At 57.1% G+C, this 24,893-nt stretch overlaps 1 protein-coding gene and 1 long non-coding RNA gene across 3 annotated transcripts; one reads left to right on the forward strand and one right to left on the reverse strand.

Annotated features, from left to right (window-relative positions):
* Positions 1 to 4,490: 4,490 nt before the first annotated feature.
* On the forward strand, positions 4,491 to 20,280 carry P2RX1 (purinergic receptor P2X 1). 2 transcript variants are annotated; one of them, XM_087440619.1, is made up of 13 exons: positions 4,491 to 5,012; positions 5,573 to 5,970; positions 14,647 to 14,794; positions 15,059 to 15,130; positions 15,592 to 15,661; positions 15,917 to 16,013; positions 16,336 to 16,416; positions 16,677 to 16,818; positions 18,502 to 18,629; positions 19,064 to 19,154; positions 19,568 to 19,633; positions 19,960 to 20,061; positions 20,172 to 20,280. In XM_087440619.1, exons 2-13 carry the CDS (start codon positions 5,834 to 5,836, stop codon positions 20,235 to 20,237), a joined length of 1,200 nt encoding a protein of 399 aa, XP_087296745.1. In that variant the 5' UTR covers positions 4,491 to 5,012; positions 5,573 to 5,833; the 3' UTR covers positions 20,238 to 20,280. The 2 variants fall into 2 exon arrangements, with proteins under 2 accessions (XP_087296745.1, XP_004433323.1); XM_004433266.3 differs by having other exon boundaries at positions 4,491 to 4,893.
* Positions 10,953 to 24,311, reverse strand: LOC147914917 (uncharacterized). Its single transcript, XR_015554653.1, has 3 exons — positions 22,440 to 24,311; positions 22,170 to 22,199; positions 10,953 to 14,527 (listed from the first exon to the last, which is right to left on the reverse strand). It is a non-coding gene; the product is annotated as an uncharacterized LOC147914917 (long non-coding RNA).
* Positions 24,312 to 24,893: the final 582 nt, after the last annotated feature.

Below are 24,893 nucleotides of genomic sequence, written 5' to 3' on the forward strand. Positions count from 1 at the left end.
TCTATGGCTCCTGTGTCTCCCTGAGGTTTCTCTCTTGCTCTCTCTCTCCCCTCCTCACACCCCAGGACAGCATCCACCTGTTGTCCTTCCAAGCACCACTCTTTTTTTTTGTTGTTTTTTTTGTGAGGAAGATCAGCCCTGAGCTAACATCCATGCTAATCCTCCTCTTTTTGCTGAGGAAGACTGGCTCTGAGCTAACATCTATTGCCAATCCTCCTCCTTTTTTTTCCCCCAAAGCCCCAGTAGATAGTTGCATGTCATAGTTGCACATTCTTCTAGTTGCTGTATGTGGGACGTGGCCTCAGCATGGCCAGAGAAGCAGTGCGTTGGTGTGCGCCCGGGATCCGAACCCTGGCCGCCAGTAGCGGAGCGCGCACGCTTAACCACTAAGCCACGGGGCCGGCCCCAGGCACCACTCAAATGCACCTCCTGAGGCTTCCCTCAGCTCACACTGTCCAGGGGCCTTTGCGAGGCTGCTTGAGATGAACTCCTGACCTGCCCAGGTGGCCCTGCCCTCTGGGAGCAGGGGCTCTGGGAAGGGACTAGCCACGTCCCGTGTCTCCCTTGTTTCCTGTGAAGGGAAGACTCACTCATGAAGGTTCTGTATCTGATCCTCTCCCCAGCTGCCCCGGGAAGGGGACTCAGGCCCTGCCCATAGGGCCAGAGGCAGGGACCAACCATGTTAAGTTGCAGGGTTCAGTGCAAAATGAAAATGTTGAGCCCTTTGTTCAAAAGTTAAGAATTTCTTGGGGCCAGCCCCAGTTTGCGGGTTCAGATCCCGGACGCAGACCTACACCACTCGTCAAGCCATGCTGGGCCAGCAAGCCATGTACAAAATAGAGGAAGACTGGCACAGATGTTAGCTCAGGGCCAATCTTAAGCAAAAAAAGGGGAAGACTGGCGACAGATATTACCTCAGGGCCAATCTTCCTCACTGAAAAAAAAAAGTTAAGAATTTCTTAACAGTGACAGCAGTGCATTAGATCAAGTGCGGGGCTTCTGAGTGCAGGGCCGTGTGCAACGTCACAGGTCACACGCCCATAAAGCCAGCCATGGCTGGAGGAGACAGGACCAACCCTTAGGAGCACCCAGGTTTTATTTGGGGATGGGGGACAGGACTTGGCACAGAGCTCACAGAGGGAGCCAGGGATGGGCAGAAGGATTCTCCCTCCTGCAAGGTCCATCTATAAGACCTCTCAGATGGCAAAGCCTTTTCATGCTCCTCCCCTCCAAGGGTCCTCACCCAGCTCTGTGAGATGGCACGGGCAGGGGGAAGGGCTCTGTTTTACAGATGCAGAGCCTGAGGCCCTCTGCGGTCTGACTTGGCTGGCAGGCAGGGTGTGGCACTAAGTTGGGCCTGGGGGGCCTTGAGTAGGAGGCAGGTGGGCTCCAGTGCTCCCAGCAGCCTCTGGGGCTCGTCGCAGGGCCCGCTTTACCTCCACCCACACCCAGGTCTGCCCAAGTCCAGCCTTGTCCAGCCCACAGCGTGGAGCCCGACAGGCCAAGATGGGGCAGCCAAGGTAAACAGCGGTTTCCTACCTCACAGCCGCTCGCCCAAGAGGGAATTCCGGGGCAAGCCCGGCACACTTCTCCCTGGCTCAGGGGTGGCAGCTGCCCAGTGCCCATGGCCTCCTCCTGCCCCCTCCAGAGGCCTGGCCTACGCCCCCCATGCTGCACCCCTCACAGGGGTAGGAGGGACCCCATTGGGGCTGCACTGGGAGAAATGGAGGGGCAAAAACAGAAAATGAAGACATACATCCTCACAGACCTGAACCTGAGTGTCCATTGCAGCTGTATTAATTGTAGCCCCAAACTGAAAACAACCCAAATGTCCATCAGCAGGGGAAGAATAAACAAACTGTGGTATGTGCATACAACAGAATACTCATCAGCAGTAAAGAGGAGCACATCCATAGCACAGATAGAGCTTAAAACCCTCATGCTAAGTAAATAAAGCCAGACCCAACAAGAGCTCAAACTGCAATTATTCCACCTACGTGAAGTTTTAGAAAAGGCGAAACAAGTCTATAGCGACAAAGCAGGGCAGTGATTGCCTGGGGCTGGGGGTTGGGGAGAGATTGACAGCAAAGGGGCAGGAGGGAACAATCTAGAGTGATGGATTGGGCGGTGGTTACATACATGTGTCAGAATTCATCAAACTGTGTGCTTAAAACAGGAACATTTTATTGTATGTAAATTATCCCTCAATACAGGTTGATTTGGAAGAAGAGAAGGAGGCGGGAGCTGGAGGAGGTGTGAGGGCCTGGGGCTGCTGAGTGGGGGGAGTGGTTTCAGCATCATCGGGAGGCGACGGGCCTCCCAAGCCAGGGCTCAGTGTTTGAGGGGCAAGGGGCTGGGCCAGCCCGTGGAGTCCCCACATTCCGGAGGCAGAGGGAGGCTAGGGACCAACAGGAAACAGTCCGATAGGATGAGGGACAACCAGGGGCCGTGATGCCTCGGACGCTTAGAAGGAGGGGCTTCAGCTGGGCCATGGCCCATGATGGGGTGAGCAGATAGAAGAGGCGGGAGAAGCAGCACGAGGTCCGGGCAATGGGGAGAAGCCAGTCCTGCGGACCCCTACTGTGACCTCCCCATAGATGCCTGCCCCCCACCTCCCCTTGACAGTCTCTGTCAAGCTGGCCCAGGGCCGTGTTCCAGCCAGCATCTGAGGGCTGCGTGGCATTGGGTGAGTCCCTAGACACCAAGGGAGGCCCAGATGGCGTGGGGGTTGGACTGAACTCTTCCGGCAAGGATGTGACCCCTGCGGCCTTGGGACTCTGAGTGGCCAGGGAGACCCATTGGAGCCTGTGCCGACCCCGTTGAGGGTTCAGGCTGGCCTCCAGGACTGGCATGGGCCCCCTCCACGCTCCACAGAGCCGCTAAATTTAGCCAGGCAGGGGAGGCCATCCTGGGGCCGAGCGTTTGGCAGCACTGCCTTGTCTCCCTACAAGGCCCGGCCCAGTGCCCGAGCTGGCCACTCAGCCTTTGGGCTTATAAGGCAGGCCTGGAGGCTCGAAAGTGCTGGAGTCTTGCGGTGGGCTCTGGGCCAAGCTCTTATACCTTGGGGAGCCTCCTTCCCGGCCACCAGCAGACATGGGAGCTACTTATTGTATGACCTTGGGCAAGGTCACAGAGCCTCAGTTTCCTTATCTGTAAAATGGGGATTCTAGTCCCTACCTCAGAGGGCCGCTGTAAAGAAAACCTGCTCAATTCCAGCATGTGAGAGCACTGTGTCTCCTGTAAACTCTGACCCCTGCCCTGCCCACCCCTGTCCCCCAAAATGCCTAGAACAAATGCAAGTGTCTATCCCTGGGAAGCTGGAGTTGGGGCCAAGGGCAGGAAAGCACAGGCCTCAGATGGAAAGATTCAGGTTAGAACCAGTGAAAGAGACATTGTCCCTGTCAGCTGCCTGTCTTAGTCTTGCATAGTTATTTGCAAGACAAGAAGTTTGAGAAGAGAAATGTAATTGCTTTTATTTCTCTTCCTTTGGGGCATGCTTTGGAGGTGACAACATCCCAAATGAGACAGTCCTCCATGCCAGTCTGTTTTCTGAGCGTCAGGGTCAGAACTAAGACTATAACAGGAGCACGTGTGTGCTGCAAGCAAATCCGTCTATCCGTTGGTCCATCTGTCCTGCAGCAAGCCTGGCTCCTTGGAGGAGGAGAAGAAGGAGCATATGGTGATGGTGTGAAAGGGACAGACACAGATTGGAAAATGACTGCCTGACTTCCTTCCCTCCCTCCCTCCTTCCCTCCTCACCCCCCTCCTCTTTTCTTCTCTCCTTTCCTTTCCCTCTCCCCCTTCCCCTGTCCTTTCCTTTCCCCCTCCCCCTTCCCCTGGTTATTTAGTGCTGGGAGAAGGGTGGGTGTCATAGGACACAGAGATGGCTCAGACACAGAGTCAACACCCACCCCCTCCCCATCGCAAGCAGTTCATGTCCTGGGGCCTGCTATCCAAGGGCTATGGGGTCAGCTGGGAAGGAGACAGGCCTTTTTGTCTGGGGTCAAGACCAGGCCAAGGGGATGTGGCCACCACAGCTCTGGCTCCCAGCATCTCTGGGTTTTTCCTTAGAAAATCCCAGGATGTGGTTCTTGCCAGACCCTCTTGAAGGTGGTGAAATAGTTGAGCCTGAGATTAGCAGGAACTCTGCACAGGGTAAGGCTGATCTGTTTGATGGGGAGATTGGCTGGGGTGCTGGAGGGGACTGTGGGCCTCCCATCGGTGGGGACCCCTTGCCATCCAGAAAGTGGCTTTGCTCAGACAGGCAGCTGGGATTCCCAGCCCGGGGCCTGGCTCCCTGCCCAGAGCGATTTCCCAGCTAAAGGCCTGTCAGGAAGAAGACTCCTATCAGCCTTCGGGGTGGGGCGGCTTGGCCTGGGCGGGAGGGGTGGCTCCGAGGACACCCAGCTTCCACCTCCCACCTCCAGAGGGAGCCCCGGGGACACCCAGCCTGGGCTGAGGCCTGGCCAGGGAGGCCTTTCTGCTTCAAGCTGGGGCCTCTAGGACCGCCCAGGGTGAGCTTGGGCAACCCATTCCTCCTCTCTGAGCTCATTTCTTCATCAGCAAAACGAAGCGGGGGGTTGGAGGAGGCCTCTGGCTCTGGGGCTTGGAGAGCTAACACGGGACCCCTGCCCCACCCCAGGCCCTGGGGACCCTGAGTTCAGGGCCAGGGGTTGAGGACAGGGACTGCAGATGGCCTGTACCTCAAGCTCAGGAGTGGCCTCAAGTTCTCTGTCTTCAGTGTTGTTGTGACCCATCCCCCAAGGGCCTCCACCTCTGAGGAAAGTCCCCTTATCGTCCCCATTTCACAGATGAGGAAGCAGCCTCAGAGAGCCGAGGCACTTACCCAAGCCCCGCGGGCAGCGAGTGGCAGAACCAGGAATGGTGACCGAGGTGGGCTCACGTGAGGCTTTCCCGCTGGGTCTTGGGGAGCCCGACAGCACTGTGTAACAGACGTGGCCCTTGCCTTATCTGGGCGCCTGCCTCCCTCTGCGCGTTTCAGGGAGGTGGAGGTATGGCTGAGGCAGGACAGGTGGTGGGAGAGGAGGGGTGGGGGGGGGGTGCAGATGCCAGCCAGACACTGAGGTTGATGGGGCATAGGCCAGGCTTGGACTCAGAGAGACTGTTGGATGGAAGGTGGGCTTCGAGGACAGGGGTGGGGGTCCTGCTGTGGGCTCAGAAAGTGTCAAGCAGCTGGACTGGAAGGGCCCTCCTCCCTCTTCTGTCCTCCAGGCTGCAGGCCTCCAGGGACTGTGCTCCCCACCTGGGGGCAGAGGTAGGGTGGGGAGGAGGTTTGGATATGGGGATGGGTCCCTGGTTTGGGGTGGGCTCTGACCTGAGGCCACTCCATCCAAGCCCTGACCCAAGCCCCCAGCCCTGTTCTACCAGGTTCGTAGGGGGCTGACAGCTTTATCTTTGCCTTGTGACGGGTGGCCTGTGGTTTCCTGCCAATAGCTCCTGTTTCCGGAGGCCCAGCAGGGCCCAGGCGGAGCCAGGAGGGGCAGTGGGGCTGGGCCTGGGTGGCCCCACCAGTCCCGCCCCCATCTATCTTTGGGAATTTATTTGTCCACAGGCACGGCTGGCCCACAGTTCATTGCCTTCCAGGGGACAAGAGCTGCTCTGACCACCCAAGGATTCTCCCTCCAGCCCAAGTGCCCCCACTGACCTCTGACTCCTGACCTCTAGCCCCACCTGCCCTGCCCTGCCCTGCCCTGCCTAAGGGGCTGGGACGCCCCTAGAATCTCTGCTGTAGACGTGGGTGTTGACACCCGGCTCCCCTCGAGAGCAAAGGCTGTGCAGAGGGCTCGGCTCTCAGCCCCCCAGCCTGGCCACCATGGCGCGGCGGCTCCAGGATGAGCTGGCTGCCTTCTTCTTCGAGTACGACACTCCTCGAATGGTGCTCGTGCGCAACAAGAAGGTGGGCGTCGTCTTCCGCCTGATCCAGCTGGTGGTTCTGGCCTACGTCATTGGGTGAGTCTAGGCCCCTTCCTTGCCACCCTTTGTACAGCCCCCGACCTGGTTCTGTCCTCCAGGCTCTGGGATGCTCTCCATGACCCCAGAAAGCCTCTCTTTCTCTCCGTCGGTTGTCATCCTTCATGACAAACCATTGTGCTATTTGGAAGGAATGGAAGCCTGCTAACTCACTGTCAATATGGGGACACTGAGGCAGAGAGGGGAAGCCCTGCTCTGGGTCATCTGGTGAACAAGAGGCAAAGCCGCTGGGTTCTGAGGAACTGGCTCATTGTTAACGGTTCTAAGTGGTGAGTGCCCATGGCCCCAGCGAACCAGCCAGAGTCCCTCTACCTCTGACCTCCCAGCCAAGCGAGGCCAGTCCTAAGAGGTGGAGGCCACATCCCACTTTACAGTGGGGGCCCTGCTCCCACCTGCCCTGCCTAAATTAGAGGCATCCTGGGATAGTCAAGATCTCCGGAGCAGAGAAACTCTCAAATTCGGAACACCTGGAGCCTTAATGGTGGCATGTCAGGCAGAGGTAGGAGGTCAGAGTGACAGCTCCTTTCTGGGCCTCTTTGGACCTATCTCACTGTCCCAAGAGTACAGGGGCAGAAGTAGGGTGAGACTCCCCTGCAGTCTGGCTGTCCTGGGGACCACGTAAAGGCCATCTTCCTGAAATCAGTCTGGCTGTCCTGAGAGCAGAGACAAGCCCGGCAGGGGCTTGCACACGTGTGTGCTTGTGTGAGCACACGTGTGTGTGGTGTGTGGATGACTGTGTGGTACCCAGAGCTCTGTGTGGGTGCAGGTGCCCTCATGTGTCTGGGTGTGTGCCCAATGGGTGTGGCTGCTGGGTGTGTCCCTGGGCTGGGTGCCCACATGTGCGTGTCCTGTGGCTGAGGCGGCTGGGTACCTGATGTGTGTGCCCATGTGTGTGTGGGGGCATCATGTCCACTCACAGTGACTCTGCAGAGGGCTCCTGGAGGCCCCAGGGCCACTGAAGGGGGTTCAGCCTCTGCTTTGGGGCCGGAGGGCACCCAGCAGCCCCGGTCTGCCTTTGCTGTGTGCTTCTGAGGGCCCTGCCCCCCTGGTCTCTGTGTCCTCATTTTGGCTGTGGGACCAAACCAGGACTCTGACTGGAGCCTAGGGTGGGCTGACCAGGAGGCCAAACAGTGACCACATAGTCCTGGTCCCCCCAGGGCGTCTGGCATCCAAAACAGCCCTCCCTCTGCCCCACCCCTCAAGGTCTCAGAGCTGGTGGCAGGACTCAGCCCTCTGACACCTTCCAGCCTCTGCCTCCCTCCTGTCCACAAACCAATTTGACATCTGCAATGTTATTTGAGCTTGTGAGGGAAACTGAGGCCCAGAGAGGTGCAGTGGGATTTCCAGGTCACACAGCAAGTCAGCACCAAGTCCCAGTTAGGACGGAGGCCTCCTGACCCCCAGGCCTCGGCTCTGCCTTCTCCTTTCCCACCTCACAAGAGCTCTGGGAACCCTTCTAATGGGACACTGATGGTGTGATGCCAGGCACAGGACAGGCCTAAAAGTCCACCATTAGCCACACTCCTGACCCTCCAGGGAAGAGAGATGTTGTCTACCAAGGCCCAGCCCATCCCTTGCCCGGAGAGGCTGGGAGAATGCTGTCCTTACCGTGGCCCCTATGGCTCCCTATTTCTGCTTACTGGTCAGCACAGGGCCCGCTTGTATGTTGGTCATGGACTGTCAGAAGGAAAGGCTCAGTCCTCCCACCCCACCCCAGCTGCAGCATATGTCACGAGCCGCCATCCAGTCCTGAACGCATACTTCCAGTGACGGAGACCTCATTACCTTCTTTTTGCCTTCCTCCCTCCCAAGACAGTCTACTCAGTTTCCAAATGGATGTGGCCTCCTCTGCGTCTGCGAGGCTCAGAGATGCTCAGTGATTTAGCCTGCATCTCACAGCTAGAAAGAGGCTGAACCAGGATTTGAGTTCAGCTGTGTGGCTCCAAAGTCTGCCTTGATATCCTGGAAAGGAAACGTGCTCAGAGAGGGGCACTGACCTGCCAAGTCACATAGCAGAGGGAGGAAGGCAGAGTTCCTTGCAACACCCCCCAACCCCATCCTCCAGCTCAGGCTTCTGGCTCTGGCTTGGGCTGTGACTCTTGTTGTCTCTGGTGCCCTCGTCTGGCCACTGCCCACTGCTGCACTGACCATCATCTAAGAGCCCACAGCTGCAGACCAGAACCAGACTGGACTTGGTCTTACTGTCTCAGGCCTCGGTTTCCCATCTATTCCATGGGGCAGGGCTGGTGGGGAACCCTCTAAAGATGCTGCACACATTCTCAACGATTTGCTCTTTCCTGAGGAAGGACCCCTTCATTTAGTTACCCCCCCCTTCCCAAGTTGCCTGTCTGTCTGAATGTCTGGTCCTGTCAGGCTTGCAGGGGGACAGAGGGGAGCATAGGAGAGGAGCCAGACTCCCGGGCTCCAGAGACAGGGGCACAGCCCAGACCGGGGAGGGGCAGACACAGAGACAGAACTGGACAGAGGGACAGGCATTGGAGCGCAACCTCTCAGATGGAGAGAGAGGCTCTGAGACTTAGAGGTGGAGAGTGAGTTACTGAGACAGAGGCAGAGAGGCTGCGATGCTGAGAACCCGAACAGACTCCAAGGAGGGAAACCGAGGCTGTGTTCTCTCTCGGTCACACTCTTCCAGGAAGTCCAGGGCAAGTGGAGGGGTCAGATGGGCCTGAGGCCCTGATGGGCTGAGCTAAGGCCGAGCTCTTTTTGCCTCAAATTAAGATGGTTAATTTGCAGTTAGACCTGTCTCCTGAGCAGTGATGAGTTCTCTGTAACTGGAGGTGTGCAGGCAGTGGGCTGTCACCCATGACCTAGCAGGCCCATACAAGGGGCGTGCTGGGACATGTCCCCACCTGGAGGGGTCTGCTCAGGGGAGGAGAGAGGACTGGCTGTAGCACACAGGAGGGTCCTAAGGGGATCTGTGAATGCTGCTTGGGGAGGAGAGCCTGGAAAGACTTCCTGGAGGAGGTGACACAGTGGTGGAACCAGCCTTGAGCAAAGGCCTGGGGGCTTTAGGCTAGGCAGGCCTGCTCTTGGATTTCCCTCAGGCTCCCCTGTGAACCCCCCACAAAGCCCTTGAAATCACATGCTTCTGAGATTTCCAAATGGATCCTGGAGCACACCAATCAAGGATAAGGATAAATACAAATGATTGCCGGGAGAAACACATCCCAGGACATTTCTACAGCACATTCTCTGTGCCTAGTGCTGTGTCAGGCTCCACGGGACCGAGGTGGGGTACAGAGTGGGCAGAGGGGGAGGGGAGAGCTGAGGATGAATTAGCCAGAACGCCTTTGGTTCCTAGTGAAGTGTTGATTGGTTTACGTAACTGAAAGGTCAATGCAGGCTTCAGGCCCAGGTGGGTCCTCCACGAGGAGGGCACAGGAAGGGCAAGTTCTACGGGAGACGAGGAGTTCAGGTCGGTCCCACTTGGGTTCCCAGGGAAGCCAGCTAGGATCTTCTCCTCTTCTCAGCTCTGCTTTCCTCTCTGCAGGCTTCTTTCTCAGGCAGGCTCTCTGGCCTCAGAGTGGCAAAGTGGCGACCAGCAGCTCCAGGCTGACATCTCACCAGCTCAGCCACTCCCAGGGCACACAAGTGTCTCCTTCTCCAGAGTTCCTGGCAAAAGTTCCAGGTCCAACTCTTACTGGCTGGGGATGGGTCATGTGCCCATCCCAGAACCAGTACTTGTGGCCAAGGAAAGGGAATGCCCTCATTGGTGGAGCCTGGTTGTGTGCCCACCCTGATCCAGGCACTCTTGCTAGAAAGCAGAGTGTGATCAAAGGTCCTGGGGCAGGGAAGGAACAGCAAGAGAACAGCTAGGGAGCATGAAAGGAGCCAAAGGAGAGGAAGTGGAGGGGTGAGCAGGGCCACTGGCTCAGGCCTCTGAATGCCGGGCTGTGGAACATGGACTTTCTCCTGCAGGCGGTGGGGAGCCGTGGAAGGGTCCAGCAGGGGAAGGCCTGGGGCAGGCAGGTGTGGGGTAGGGATGGAGGCCAGAGGCAAGACAGCTGTGAAGAGGCAGCAGTGATGAGAGGAGAGGATGAGGCTGTGCCAAGGCAGACGCAGCAAGCATGGAAGACAGAGATGATCACCCTGGCGGGCCCTGCACTGGGGGTGGCGCTGCAGCTTCTGCCCATCAGCGCTGCAGGGGGACATGTGCCCAGCACAGCCAGAGTTTCTGACTTCTCAAGAGCAGTGGGAAATTGGAATTTATGGGTGAAAGGAACCTCTTGGTTTTTAGAAGTTGCCGAATCATTCAAAAACTTGAAAAACATAAACCATCAGCCTCACTTGTCTGCAGACTGCATGCTGAGTAACCTCTGACCCCCAGGGTGCACTCCAGCTCTGAATTCAGTCCCTCCCGGCCCGCAGTCTGGTCTCATCCCGGCCCTATTGGGCTGCTCTGCCCAAAAGCGTGTGCCCAATCTGGTCAGCTCCTGCCTGTGGCCCATAGTTACCCCCTGTGTCACCGGCCACACGACCTGTCCTCCTAGCCCCAGGCCAGAGCTGCCTCAGCATCTGTCCCAGCTCCTCTCGTGTCTCAGCCTGCACACAAGAACCTAGTGTGGACCCTCTAGGTCCCTGGATGAAGGCCAAGGGAGGACAGGAAGGATGAAGTGACCCAAAGAATGTGGGCGTGATAGAGACAGAGGACGTGAGGATGATGCCCAGGCTGTGAGCCTGGGGGAATGGGTATATACTGCGCCATCCTCCCTCACGAACAAGTTCTGTGGAGAGACGAGGCGTGCAGGTTGGTCCGATGGAATTTTTGTTTTGAGATAGAATTCACACGCCATAACGTTTACCTTTTCAAAATATACAGTTTGGTGGTTTTTAGTATAATCAAAAAGTTGTGCAACCATCACCACTGTCTAATTCCAGAACATTTGCACTCCTCCAAAAAGAAGCCCCCTACCCCTTAGCAATCACTCCCCATTCCCCCTATCCACATCCTACTTTGCCTGTTCTGGACTTTTCATGTAAATAAAATCTTGCAATATGTGGCCCTTGCGTCTGGCTTCTTTCATGTTGTAGAAGGTACCAGTACTCCATTCCTTTTATGACTGAATAATATTCTGTTGTGTGGAAATGCCACACTTTGTTTATCCATTCATAGGTTGATGGATATCTGGGTTGTTTTCACTTTTTGCCTCTCATGAATAATATTGCTGTGAACATTTGTGTACAAGTATTTGTGTGGATGTATGTTTTCAGTTCTCTTGGGTATATCCCTTGGAGTGGAATTGCTGGGTCATGTGGTAATCCCATGTTTAACTTTTTGAGTCACTGCCAGACTGTTTTCCAAAGGGTCGAGTTGAATTTGAGGGACCTGTGAGATGTCTGGGGCGGGGGGCCAGGGCACTGGGAAGGAATGTGTGTCACCAAGCTGTGGGAGATGTAGACATTTATATAAGTTCTTTGAGTGCAGAGTATTGGTTCGTTTTGTTCATCTCTATATTTTTAGTGACTAGAACAATTTTTGGCACATAACAGGGGTTCGATAAAGATTTGTTGAATGACTGAGTGAACGTATGGAATTGAATCTCGGAGGAGAGTGCGGAAGTGGAGACAGAAATCCGTGGGACCTAGTGTGTCTGTGATAGCACACACGAGGTTCCACCTGGGCCGAGAAGGGAAGCCAGGAGGGCAGACGGACATTTAAAGAGGAATTAGTGAAGGAGGACCAGAGACCAATAGGAGGATTATTTATTATTATGTGCATGCCAGGCACTGTGCTAATTTCCTCAGGGAGAACTCATGGGAATGTCCCCCAAACAAACACCTAGACTTCTTCTTGCTGGGGCCCAGCCCAGAGCTCAGTGCGTTGTGTGGCCCTGCTTATATTTGTTGATCGAGCAGCCTCTTTGAGGTAGGTGCCATCACCTCCATTTTACAAGAAAGCCAGGGCTCAGAGAGGTTTCGTCTTTAGCCTGAAGCCGCACAGCTGGTGAGTTGCAGTGCTGGTACCTGAAGCTCGGCCTCTGTGACCCCAGAGGCCACACTCTCGGCCACTCTAACATGAGGCTTCTTCCATGAAGGGCTGTTGGAGAAGAGGGATTCAGGACAGGGTGTTGCTGAGGACAAGGAGGAAAGAATGGGAATGAGAATTTTTGGAAGAGGCAGGGTTTCTGAAGATGCCGGTGTCTTTGGCATCAGGCCCCCTTGGTGGCTGTCCCGGGGTGGTGACCACAAGGCCAGGTCAAGGCGAGCACGGCTTTAGAGGGGCGGGCTTGGCACCATGGTCGTTCTATTATTATCAGAACCGAAGTCATTGATGCCAGATTTGACTTTTCCCTTTGACCACCAGGACTGACAGCCCATGGGGCAGACACGGCCCAGAATGGCTGCATCAGCCCCAGCACGCAGCCTTGGTGTGGCTTTCGGCAGACACGTTGATGCCAGGCTGCTCATTGGAGGGGGGCAGAGTCCTGGGCTGGGAGCCTTGAGCCTGGAGTCTGCCCTGCTTTGCCTCTGACTTGGGAAGGACACTCCCCCAGGCCTCAGTTTTCCCATCTATATTGTGAGGAGTTGGTATAGGGCAAAGAGAGAAATGCTGCTGGGACCTCAGGAGTGGGGGCTGTCAAGGGTGAGGCCAGCGACCTCTCCTGAGGGGGGTTCAGAATACGGAGCAGCTCTCCCACGACCCCCTAACAGCAACTTCGAACTTGGACATGGAGCCAGAGGCCTTCCTGGAGGAAGAAACCTAAGGAGAGTGGGGGGATGGGTGATGACCCCACCCTCCCTGATGGGGCAGGGGGCAGGCTGCAGGCTCAGGACACTGAGAATTGGGAGCCTTTGTCATGCCTCACCTGTTGCCATCTGGGACCTGCAGGGGGCAGCAGTGACCACGCTTAGGCTTGAAAGGGGTGGCTTGGCTCCAGCGCCGGCCAGAAGAGGGGCTTGGAGAAGGAGAGGAGAGGACCACAGGAGGAGAGGACATTGGTGGGTTGCCTTCCTGGGGCCTGGAGCAAGGAGACAGCCCCCAGAGAGCTAGCAGTGATGCTGGGACTAAGAGGCCTGGAGAATTCTGTTACTAGGCCTGAGCTCAGGGGGACAGGAGAGGGGCTTTGAGCTCTATTTGGACAAGTGGGCTAAGGGTAGGGTGAGGGGTGACGGAGGCATGAACACACCTCCCCACGGTCAGATACTGCCACAGGTGTGCTCACAGATTTGCCCTGGAGATACACAGCTACACACTCTGACGGGCACCATGGACACACACACACACACACACACACACACACACACACACACACAGAGTTACACTGAATCTCCATGAAGAGTCTTTCCTGAAGGAAAACTCTGGAGAGAAGTGTTATTCAGGATTCTCAGCGTAAGCAACAGAAACTAAACCCAAACTGGCTTGCATAAAGGAAGGGAACTTATTAGGTCATGTAATTGAAAAGTCCAGACGTAGATTTTTCAACATGCTTCAGGTATGGCTGGATCTAGGTACTCTAACAACATTGTCAGGAGTCTGCCCCTCTGCACCTCCTGGCCTGGCTTTCTTCTAAGTTGGCTTCATTTTCAGGCTTGCTTTCTCCATGAGGTAGCAAAGATGACTAACCATAGTTTTGGTCTTCTAGCCACCTTGCTTAGCCACTCAGCAGAGAGAATGTCTCTTTCCCAGTAATTCCCAGAAAAATCTTGGCCTCATTGCTGAAACTCCCCAGGTGGTGTGTTCAACCTTAGACCCATCACTGTTGCTAGGGTGATGGAACACTGTTTGGCAAGCATTGGTCATGTGCCCCTGCTCCGACCCTGGAGTTAAGAGGGAGGTCAGCCCCATTGAATCGCCCAGATTGAAAGTGGAGAACCCAAAGGAACAGAGGTTCTCAATGCTGGGAAGGGAAGGCCAGAATTTCCCAAGAAAGGTGGGAGGCCTCCAGCCTGAGCCACTCCCACAAGGCCTCAACCAGGACCAGATGCTGCAAGCCCGTCAGAGGGCCACCTGCCCCATTTCCCTTCCAGCTCCCCTCCCAGGGGCTCCAGCATGGCTGAGATAACAACAGCTAATGTCTATATAGCGCTCACTCGGTGCCAGTCCCCATTCTAAGCGCTATTACATGCGTTAACTCTCAACAACAAGTACTATTGGTACTATTATTGTTATTCCCATTTTATAGATGAGGAAACTGAGGCAGAGAGGGATTGAATAGCTCACCCAGAATCACACACTCCACGCGTGTGTAGCTGGGCTCCAAATCCAGGCTCTCGGGCACTGAAGGCCAAGCGCTCAGCCCTCATGCTCTGCTGTTTCTTGGTAGGAGGACCTCAGGAAGGAAGGAGCGCTCTGGGAATGAGGATTGTGGTCCAAGAAGCTTCGCCTCTGGGCCCAGCAGATCCTGCTCTTTGAAAAGGATCTGAAAGTGTCCTTCAGTGGGTCTCCTCCCTGGGAATTCCATAGTGAAAAGAACGGTGGAACTTCCCGCACAGGCCAGCTGGAGGGAGGCAGTGATGCTCTCCTGCCTCCAGCCCAAGACGCAGCTTTAGGAGCAGAGAGTGGCTCAAGATGCATCTGGGAGGGAAGGGAAAGGACTTGAGATGTCCAGCTGGTGCCAGAAGGGGCAGCGGCCCACAGAGCCACGTGTCATCCTGGAATGGCCCTGCCCAGCTCTGCCTTCCATCCCCCAACAGGTGGGTGTTTGTCTACGAGAAGGGCTACCAGACCTCAAGCGGCCTCATCAGCAGCGTATCTGTGAAACTCAAGGGTCTGGCTGTGACGCAGCTCCCAGACCTGGGTTCCCAGGTCTGGGACGTGGCTGACTACGTCTTCCCAGCCCAGGTAAGCTGGCTCAGAGCTGGGTGAAGCTCTGTCCCACCTCCCTGTGGACCAGTCCAGCTCCTCTCTCTCTCTGGGCCTCAGTTTCCTAACTGTGAATGAGGGGCAGAAGCAGCCTCGTAACATCCCCCACTCTGACATCATGGGTGTGGAGGCTGCTGGGTGTTATGTGGGTCCTAGGGGTCTGCTGGGGCCATGTGTGGGTTCTCGGGGCTGTTCTTCCAGCTCAGATCCCTTCCCTCCCCTCCCCCTGCCCCTCACTTCCAGGGAGACAGCTCCTTCGTGGTCATGACCAATTTCATCGCGACCCCCCAGCAGGCTCAAGGCTACTGTGCAGAGGTGAGGACTGCTGCCCATCCCCCCTTCTCGGACCAACAGGGAAAATAACACGGAGGAGGAGATCCCCTTAGGCATTGGAGGTGAAGCTGGATAGGCTTCCCGCGGGGGGCCACAATGGTAGAATTTCAGGCATAGATTCACACAAAGTAACGGTTCACCATGGACAGTGCTGGGCCTTCCCTCCCAGCTGTGTGCCAAGCAGGATGCTGAACCTTAGTGCCCTCCCAACCCCCAAGCCCCAACCCCCACCCCCTGCCCACCAGCTGACATCGGCAGTGGTCAGCCTGGCATGAGCCCAGAGGGGTCCTGGGAGGGGAGTGGGGGAAGGAGGCTGTGAGCAAGGGTCACCCCAAAGGGATCTGAGACTCTGCCCCACGCTCCCTAGGGCCCTGGGGGTGGGAGGGGCTCTTCTCGGGACCCCACCCAAGGGGCTTGGGGCCAGCAGCTCTCCCTTCCCCCAGCACCCAGAAGGGGGCACGTGCAGGGATGACAGCGGCTGCACTCCAGGGAAGGCAGAAAGGAAGGCCCAAGGTGAGGTCCACCTCCTCCTGTCCCCCTTCATAGCCCCTGTCAGCTTCAAGCTTCCTCGCCAGGAAGTCCTTCCTGCTCTCTCCCCTCCTGCCACCCTGACCTTGGCCTGCCCTGTCCCAGACCCAACCACGTTTCTGTCCTCAGGCTTCTGCTCTTGGGTGCCCCATCACTGGGATCTCCTAGGGGCAGGACCTGGGGGCCTCCTCTGCACTCCCAGCTTGAGGTGGGCACCTACGGGTTCCTCCATTGCTCCAGGCATCCGCACGGGCAAGTGCGTGGCCTTCAATGACACCGTGCAGACGTGTGAGATCTTCGGCTGGTGCCCCGTGGAGGTGGACGACAACGTCCCACGGTAACGCCCTGTCCTTCCAGAGAGCTGGGCGGAGGTCCCCAGCCCAGACAGAGGGGCATCTGGATCTGTGTTCTGGGAAGGATCTGTCCCCCTTCTTCTGACTCTACCCTCACCCCATCCGTGCGGCCCAGGCCAAAGATCCCCCAGCCCCTGGTCAAGGGGCCTGAGAGTCCACCATTATAGCACACCTGCCCCTCCACCCATCCCAGGCCACAGGAGGATCCTTAGGCTATCACACCCCCATGCACACCGTGCCAAGCTCTGGTGGGCACCGGGAGGGCCTCAGGGGGAGGGGGCGGTGAGTGAGTGTGGTCTCCTCCAGCCCTGCCCTTCTACGAGAGGCCGAGAACTTCACTCTCTTCATCAAGAACAGCATCAGCTTTCCACGCTTCAAGGTCAACAGGTTCGTGGGAAGGGTGGGCAGAGACGCAGGCAGCTCCCCAAGGCTGCTCCAGCTGCTCTCAACTCTTCGTCGCCCTCCACTCCTGCTGATTTCCCTCTGGAGGCAGAAGCTGGGGCCAGGCCCCTGGGGGCGCTGCCTCAGTCTCCAAGGGCTGTGGAAGGGCATTTCTGGATCCCGGGAGGCATCCCCAGAGCTTCAGGGCATGGTGGGCACCCTCCCAGCTGGCATGCCGCTGCCACCAATGTCCTCTGCCCCCACAGGTGCAACCTGGTGGAGGAGGTGACCACTGCCTACATGAAGACCTGCCTCTACCACAAGACCCTGCACCCGCTGTGTCCCATCTTCAAGCTGGGCTACGTGGTACAAGAGTCAGGCCTGAATTTCAGTAGCCTGGCCGAGAAGGTACGGTGCCAGGCAAGTGGGGAAGGCTGGGCCTCAGGACCATCAGGCAATAAAGGCTTTTCAGCCTCCCCAGACCCTCCCTGGTGTAGGCCAGGTATATATATATACGAATCTATTCCCTAATACTGGGGGCTCCTGAGGGTCAGGCCTGTGTCCTCAGCAGGGCCTGGCATGGACCTGGCACACAGGACGTGCCCAGGATGAATGGATGTGGGCAGACTTGTCACCTGGACGTCTGAGGTCCCACCGGTTTTTAAATATTAGATAAAGGCAGCTTGAATCCCATGGCCCATGGTCCTGAGAAATCCTGTGCCCTGCCCAGAATTCCGGAATTCTGGGGTTCCGAGAGAAGGGGTGCCTTGTAAGGAGCACAGGCTTGTCTGCCTAGGTTCACATCCCAGCACTGCCCCTAATGAGCAGCGTGACCCCAGACAGGTCTCTGACTTTCCATGTGTCTGAGTTTTTGCACCTATCAAGTGGGCGCGATGATAGTGCCAGTCTCGTAGGGTTGTCTTGAGGATCAAGTGAGTCCCCGCGTGGGACAGTGCTTCAGTACCGCCTGGCAGGTGGCCGCCTGTTACGTGTTCCCACGTGATCGCTACCAGCCTGCTCCTGCAGCCGCCGGTTCAGGGCTGGCAATCAGCCCCTTTTCTGTGATATCGCGCACACATGCACAAACTCTCTCACAACACATTTATCTAGAACAGGGGTCAGCAAACTTTTTCTTTAAAGGGCCAGAGAGTAAGTATTTTCAGCTTTGCAGGCTGCGTGGTCTCTGCTCCAGCTACTCAGGACAGCTGCTGGAGAGCAAAAGCAGCCACAGACATGGGTAAACAAATTCGGCCCTTGGGCCTCAGTTTGCAGACCCCTGGAGGGGGTGTACACTGTAACAACGCACACAACCAGAAAGCTAAAGTTAGATTTCCCTGTTCCTAAAAATCTCCCTGCCGCCCCCACTGGGAACTTCTTACCCATCACCATCATCTTCAGGTACCAGCCTCCCCCCAGTTGCCCAGCTCCGTGCCTGCCCTGATCACTTCCCAACTCTCCTGTTGCTCAGCCCACCCCCACCGGTCCCTGAGCCTGGCCGCGCCCAGAGAAGCTTTGCTTTCTCAAGCTTTCTCTTCCCAGCCCATGTCTTTACACACTCACTCTTTAACTCAACAGCTATTTATGTGCCTCCCACACTGTGACTCCCACTGGGAACTCAGGAGTCAGTGACGAAGGAGACAGACAGTCCTACCCTCGTGGACCTTACGATCTTGAAGGAGATGGGTTAATAATCACACAAAATCAATATACGACTACAGAGTGACAAATGTTCCAGAAGAAAACACAGAGGGAACATATTTCAGACTGGGGGCTGGTCAGGGAAGGCCTTTCAGGGGAAGTGACCAAAGGATGAGAAAGAGCCAGCCTTGTGGGGAACTGGGGGAACTGCCTGTGCAAAGGCCCCGAGGTAGGAAGAGCTTGGTGTATTCCAGAACCAGTCAGAAGGCTGGACTGTGATGGGCGGGCAGTGGGGCCAGAGGTGGTGATAGGACCTCAACCCTGAAGCAGCTTCTCAGTGTCTCTTCTCAAACAAAAAACAAGTTCCCTCTTCAAGAGACTGCTGGCACTGGCCGTAAGACAGGAGTCTCTTGATCTTAAAACCCTGGATCTTGAACCCTGTGTCCCTGGCAGGGCGGGGTGGTAGGCATCACCATCGACTGGAACTGTGACCTGGACTGGCACGTGCAACACTGCAAACCCATCTACGAGTTCCATGGGCTGTATGAGGAGAAAAATCTGTCTCCAGGCTTCAATTTCAGGTGCCCGCCAGGCCCCCACCACTGCACCCTTCCTTGGGGGCCCTTGGGCTTTTCCACTCCCAGAACCCCTTGAGGCCAAGCAAGTATCCCCAGGAGGGGAGCAGAGGAGGCTGGGCTGCTCCCATCCTCCTCGATTGGTCAAGCAGGGAGCCCGCAGAGAACAAGACCTTGGCCCTGGCTCTCGGTCCCCTTGAGGCCTCCCTGGCCAGGGCTGGCTGGGGAAATTACTGACATTGGGAGCCAGGGTGAGGGTTGAATACAGCATTCCTTGAATGAGGCGGGGATCTTGCCTATGACTCTCCCTCTATATAATGTTGGGGGCACGGGGTTGTCCACATGGAGCTCTAAGGGCTCCTGCATCCCTGATGCTCTGAGAACTCCGGACCTGAGACAGTTCTCCCTCACCCTCTCCTGCAACCTCGCCCCTTCCCAAGGTTTGCCAGGCACTTCGTGGAGAACGGGACCAACTATCGGCACCTCTTCAAGGTGTTTGGGATTCGCTTTGACATCCTTGTGGATGGCAAGGTGAGTGTCCAGTGTGAGGGGCAGCCAGAGACACATTCTCGGTTCCTGCGAGTGCCTGTCGCGTGTCTGTAGTTGTAGAGACAGGAAGTTGGATCGGCTTCACTTGGGGGTTCTAATTCTAAGAACAGATGGACCCGGGGACCGTGGGGGCAGGGCTTTCCCGCCTGTGACCTCACCCCCCCCACTGTCTCCCTGTGTCCAGGGATGCAGAGCCAATGTCAAAACCCAGGGCTCCTGACCAGCGGATGGGTCCCCAGGGCAGTGGGCCCGTGGGCAGCAGGCTATGGGCCAGCTAACAGTGGAGGGGGGAAGCCCGCTGGCCCCAGGCCTGTCCTTAGGGCTTCTGAGGAAGGCCTTTTCCACGAGGCCCCTTCTGATGGTTAACCTTTCTCTCCCCTGGGCCCTGCCACCAGGCTGGGAAGTTTGACATCATCCCCACAATGACTACCATTGGCTCTGGGATTGGCATCTTCGGAGTGGTAAGTGCCAGGGTCACGGCATCACTGTGCCAAGGTCAGTCCCCCCTCTTCCACATCTTAGTAGCAGCAACAAGTCTCTTGCCCCAAAACTTGGCTGTAATTTTCCATCCTTGCTGAGCCCCCCACCACCACCCTAGACCCACAGTGTGTCTGGGGAAACTGAGGCCCAGAGCTGAGGCAGGACAGAGGCGGGACAGAGCAGTGCCTCATCCCCCTCCAGGACCTGAGGTCTGGATAGGGCAGGGTTCAGCCAGGCCCCCGAGGTCAGTAGGGACGGAGGAATCTGCCCCCAGATTCCCACCCTCGCCCCCCTACCCCGCCCCCAGGCCACGGTTCTCTGTGACCTGCTGCTGCTCCACATCCTGCCCAAGAGGCACTACTACAAGCAGAAGAAGTTCAAGTACGCGGAGGACATGGGGTCAGGGGCGGTAAGAGAACTCCCCGAGTCTGCCCTTCAGAGGCTTCAGGCCCACGTGTCTGTGTTGGGGTCCCCGCTGCTTCCCTGGGGCTGACTTTTATCCCCCCAATGCTTACACAGGGCGAGCGTGACCCCACGGTCACCAGCTCCACCCTGGGCCTGCAAGAGAACATGAAGACATCCTGACCTTCGGCCCCCGACTCCTGACTGGATGCAGCGTAAGGCCTCGGGCCGGGGCCCTGGTGGGGTCCCAGCCGAGGCAGAGGGCTCTCCCCAGGAGCTCTCTCGCCCTCTCAGACAGACAGACACCAGGTTGCCAGCAGCTCAGGGTGGACACTGGGAGAGACCCGCTCAATTCTGGGCTCTGGCTCCAACTCCGCACCCCACAAGGGAGCCTCACTCCAGCCTCAGCCACTCCTGGTCTGGAGGGGCTGGGGCTGGGCGGAGGCCCACTCACATTCCTGTTCCTCTGCTTTGTGTTTCTCCTCTGGGCCCTCATCCATCCCACTGCCTCAGCGTCTCTACACCTGTGCTCTCCAATATGGCAGCCACTAGCCACAGGTGACTATTTAAATTTAAATTAATTAGAATTGAATTCCTCAAACTAGCCACATTACAGCTGCTAAATAGACACAGGTGGCTAGTGGCTGCCATATTGGACAATAGAACATTTTCAGCCTCGAAGAAAGTTCTCCTGGACAGCTCTGCTTAAGCCCTGTTTCTTACTGGCCTCAGATTTCCCTGGGGGCTTATCAACAATGCAGGCCCCTGGGCCCACCCCAGAACTCTGAACCAGAATCTCCAGGGCTGGCCACGTGACCTGCAAGGCTAGCAAACTCCCTAGGCCATTTTAAGAACCTAAGTTGAAGAACCGCTCCTGCTTCAGTCTCAGGCTTAGCCTGGGCCTGCATCACCTGGCAGGTGCGGGCACCGAGCAGGTGTGTGGTGTGCTCACAAGCCACATGGTGTCTCATGCGCACCCCCCTCCCATCCACAGTGTGTATTTGAACAGCTTGGGCTCTGCAAACACAACCATCTGAACACACCTACACCCCCAGGCACAGACACATGATCCATACCCCATCACCTCCACGGGGATATGCTTCTCGCCAAGTGTGTCAGGCCAGGACAGCCCCTTCTAGCCATGAATCCTTACTCAGCTACCTCTGGCAGGTGGGGGAACCTCAGCCGAATCCTGGGCTCCCTGCCTGTGGCCCAGCCCCAGCTCCCAAGGCCTGCCCGGCTCTGTCTGAACACACAGTCTGGGGAAAGCAAGGGGTGGAGTATAATAAAAGGAATGAGGACAAACCTCTGCCTTCTGCACTTTCTTCCCAGCCCTCTCTGAAACTCGGTGTCCCCATCTGTACAAGGTGGGCCGAGCTGAGCGATCTTTGAGGTCCTTCAGGCTCTGTCGGTGGGTGGGTGGTGGCGAGCCAACACTTATGCCCTGAGCCCAGCAGGGTCAGTGCTGGGGGTCAGCTCACTTCTGTCCATGGACCACTGTCCTGGCCCAGCCCCAACACTGGAGCTCTTCCCAATCCTCCACAAACCCCTCACGCCGTGACAGGCCTGGCACTGGGAGGAGCAGAGAACCTCAGGGGCAGCCTCATGAAAGCAGGCCTGAGAAGGGGGCTGGCTGTCCCAGGAGGGAGATCTGAGGGAATCCCAGAGAGGGGAGGAAGGTCTCAAATGGAGACAGTGTGGAAGGATTCTCCGGGGGCCCTGCTGTGGGCATGCCCTCCAGTCTGGACTTACAGCCAGGCAGGCCTCAGGGCACCCCCATCCCTAGGCTCTGTCTAGACCAGTGCTGTCCAACAGCAACGATGGAAACATTCTCTCTGTGCTGCCCGATGTAGTACTCGCTAACCACATGTGGCCACTGAGAACTTAAAATGTGGCTAGTGCAAGGGAGGAACTGAATTTTTAATTTCATTCACTTTTAGTTAACGTAAATCGCCACGCGTGGCGAGTGGCTACCATACTGGACAGCACAGGCGAGCCCCTCCCCTCTCCCTCAGGCCGTTAGCTTTCTGCCCTCTTCCCCAGCCGAGAATCATCCTTCACATTTTACAAGATGGGCTCTCCCTCTTCTTCCCTCCCTTCCCTCTCCAGACCTACCTGCTTTCGCACCTCCTGCCGCCTTCCCTCCTGAAGGAGCAGAAAAGGATTCTTCCTTTGTATCCAGCCCTCCACCCAACCCAGAGACCTCCCAGCAGAGGCTGCCTCGGCTTTGCCTCCTCCCAGCCCATGCTCCCTGCAGCTCTGCCTGCCCTCCCTTCCCTGCCACCACTCCAGAGAGACCAGTCCACACTTCCTTCTGCGTCCCACCCTCTGCAGTTGGCCTCAGCCCCCACCCCCGCTTCTCCTAGATGCCCTTGCCAAGGTTACCGGCAGTGTCCTTGTTGCCAAATCCAAGCAGACACTTCAGCCTGTATCCTGGTTGGCCCGTCAGCCTCCGACACTGTGGACCAAGCCCTCCTTTGTTGAAAGATTTCCTTCCAGTAGTTCCTAGGACCCACCCTCTCCTGATTTTCCAGCCAGCCTGGTGTGCAGGGAAAAGACAGTTTTCAATTGCAGCTCCGCCAAGGGTCACTGCGTGTCCTTGGGCAAATTGCTTAACTCTCCAAGCCCCCTCTGTGAGTCAGGGATAATAATAGCCTCCACTCAGGTTGAGGGAAGATAAGATATGTAAAGTGCCTAATACAGAGCCTGGCACACAGTAGTGCCCGCCCTTCCATCTATCCTCTCTTTCAATGGTAGAGTCAGCTAGTTGTCCTCGGATATCTATTCTCTCTACAGTGATACAGCCCTTGGTTCTTAGCTGGGTATGTGGCTGCCTAAAATGGAAGCTGCATTCCCAGCCTCCTCTCGCAGCTGAGTCTGGTCACATGACTAAGTTTTAGCTAATGGGATGTATGTGGAAGTGTCATGTGACACCTTCTGGGAACTTTCTTTAAAAGAGTGATAGTGTGGATCCTTTCCCCTCTTCGTCTTCATCCGTGTCCCCATCCCACTGCCTGGAATGCATATGTGATAGCTGGAGCTCTAGCCACCACCCTGAACCATGAGGACAAGAGTCATACCCGGAGGTGGCTGGAGCAGTGAGTGGAAGAAGCCACATTGGGGAGGTCTTTGTGGAGCAGAGCTGACATATCAGTCCAGGACTGTCTTCCCTGAGGCTCTTATGTGGGATTTCTGTTACCTACGTCAAAACTGATCCTACCCGGTACAGAAATCTTTCCCCCTTAAAAGCGAGTGTTCTGTCCTTGGCCGCTGCTGTATTTGCTCTGAGGTATCTCACCCTTTCCCATGGCTCTGCTTACAACTACGGGTCCTTTCTGACAACTTCCAAAACTGCCTCACTGGCTCAAACCTCTTTCCCGAACTCTGGCCCCACACATCCAACCCCCCAATTGCCTTATCCAATTAATTATTCATTCAACAAACATCTGTTGAGCACCTACACGATGTGTCAGGCTGTGTGCTGGATGAATCAGGCACAGTCTCTGCCCTCAAGGAGCTCCTGGTCCAGAGGGGGAACAGGCAGGTAAACAGATGCTGAGTACCAGGAAGGTGCAGCTAACCCACGCTGGCCAGGGAGGAGGTCATGGGGAAGGGTTCCTGGCAGAGGCACATTGAACCAAGCCCTGAAAGGATTAGACAGGCGGGTGGTTAGGACTGAGGTCATGGAGGGCTTGATTGGACATATTCTCAGGGTACTGGTGAGCCATGGAACATTCCTAAGCAGGAGCTGACCAGTTGGACTTGTGTTTCTGAAAGAGTGCTCTGGCTGCCGGGGGAGAAACGCTAGTGGGAGGGGTGAGACTGGACGGGGGTGGGAGGCCAAGGAAGAGGCTGCTGCAGCCATCCAGGTACAAGATGCTGGCGGCCTGGGTTACAGGAGGGGCAGAGAGGTGAAGAGAAGTGGATGGACTCCAGAGAGATTTAAGAGGCAGCAGGGCTTGGCGATCAACTGGTTGGGACAGGAAAGGGGTAGGCTACGGCGACTCCCAGGTTTCTGGCTCCAGATTGAAACAGGGACACAGGAGGCCAGGTCTGGGGGAGTGATGTGGGGTTCTGTCTTGGGCAAGTGGTGGGGTGAGGTGGCAGAGGATTCGCAGGTGGAGAACTTAGCGTAACTGAACCAAGAGCTGGTGAGCCCGCCAGGGGAGAAGTGGGGGGCAGAGTCCCCAGGAACAGCCACCAGGAAGGTCAGGCCGGCCCGCGGAGTCTCCTCCATTCCCTCCGCCCCAGCCAGGCCCTTCCTGCCGCCTGCTCACAGAGCCCTTCCCCACACACGAATCTGACCATGCCGCCAGCCCTCTGTGCTAAACGGCTTCCCGTCCCCCCTGCCATCCACTCAGCAGAAGGCGAAACTCCTGAGTCCGCCATTCAAGGCCTCTCTCCCGGCCCTTGGCCTCGGCCGCAGCCCTCACGGCCGTGCCCCTCCCCTAGTACGCACCACGCCTCACCCCCCGGGAGCGCTCTTGCCCCTGCCAGGCCGGGATGGAGGCGGACAAAGGGTTTGGGGGGTAAGCACCTGTGCCCTCCAGGCCCCGCTGTGGAGCCCAGACCACGGCCTGCAGGGATTCCGGGGGACCCCAGGCAGCCAGCACCGGGGCGTCGGGGGCGTGACGAGGCTCGGCCCCGCCGCACCGGGAGGCCTCCGCGGAGCCGCCGACCGCCGCGGCCCCTCCCCTCCAGGCGCGGGGCGGGAGTCCAGGGCTCTGATTGGGCGGCGCCGGGGGGGCCGCGCGGTCTGACCAATGAGCGCGGGCCGGGCGCGGCGGCGGGCGGGGGAGCGAGCACTGCCTGGAGCCGCGGCGCCGACGGACTGAGCTC

Source organism: Ceratotherium simum, chromosome 16, assembly GCF_057802395.1.
Source record: "Ceratotherium simum simum isolate JZ-2026a chromosome 16, ASM5780239v1, whole genome shotgun sequence".
Classification (NCBI taxonomy): domain Eukaryota; kingdom Metazoa; phylum Chordata; class Mammalia; order Perissodactyla; family Rhinocerotidae; genus Ceratotherium; species Ceratotherium simum.

What these genes read in the sequence shown, in the direction of transcription:
- P2RX1 (XM_087440619.1), top strand. Translation starts at nt 5,834, where the DNA reads ATGGCGCGGCGGCTCCAGGATGAGCTGGCTGCCTTCTTCTTCGAGTAC. An exon ending in GTGGACGACAACGTCCCACG is followed by an intron (nt 16,014 to 16,335) that starts GTAACGCCCTGT and finishes GGTCTCCTCCAG; the next exon opens with CCCTGCCCTTCTACGAGAGG. An exon ending in ACATCCTTGTGGATGGCAAG is followed by an intron (nt 19,155 to 19,567) that starts GTGAGTGTCCAG and finishes CCCTGCCACCAG; the next exon opens with GCTGGGAAGTTTGACATCAT.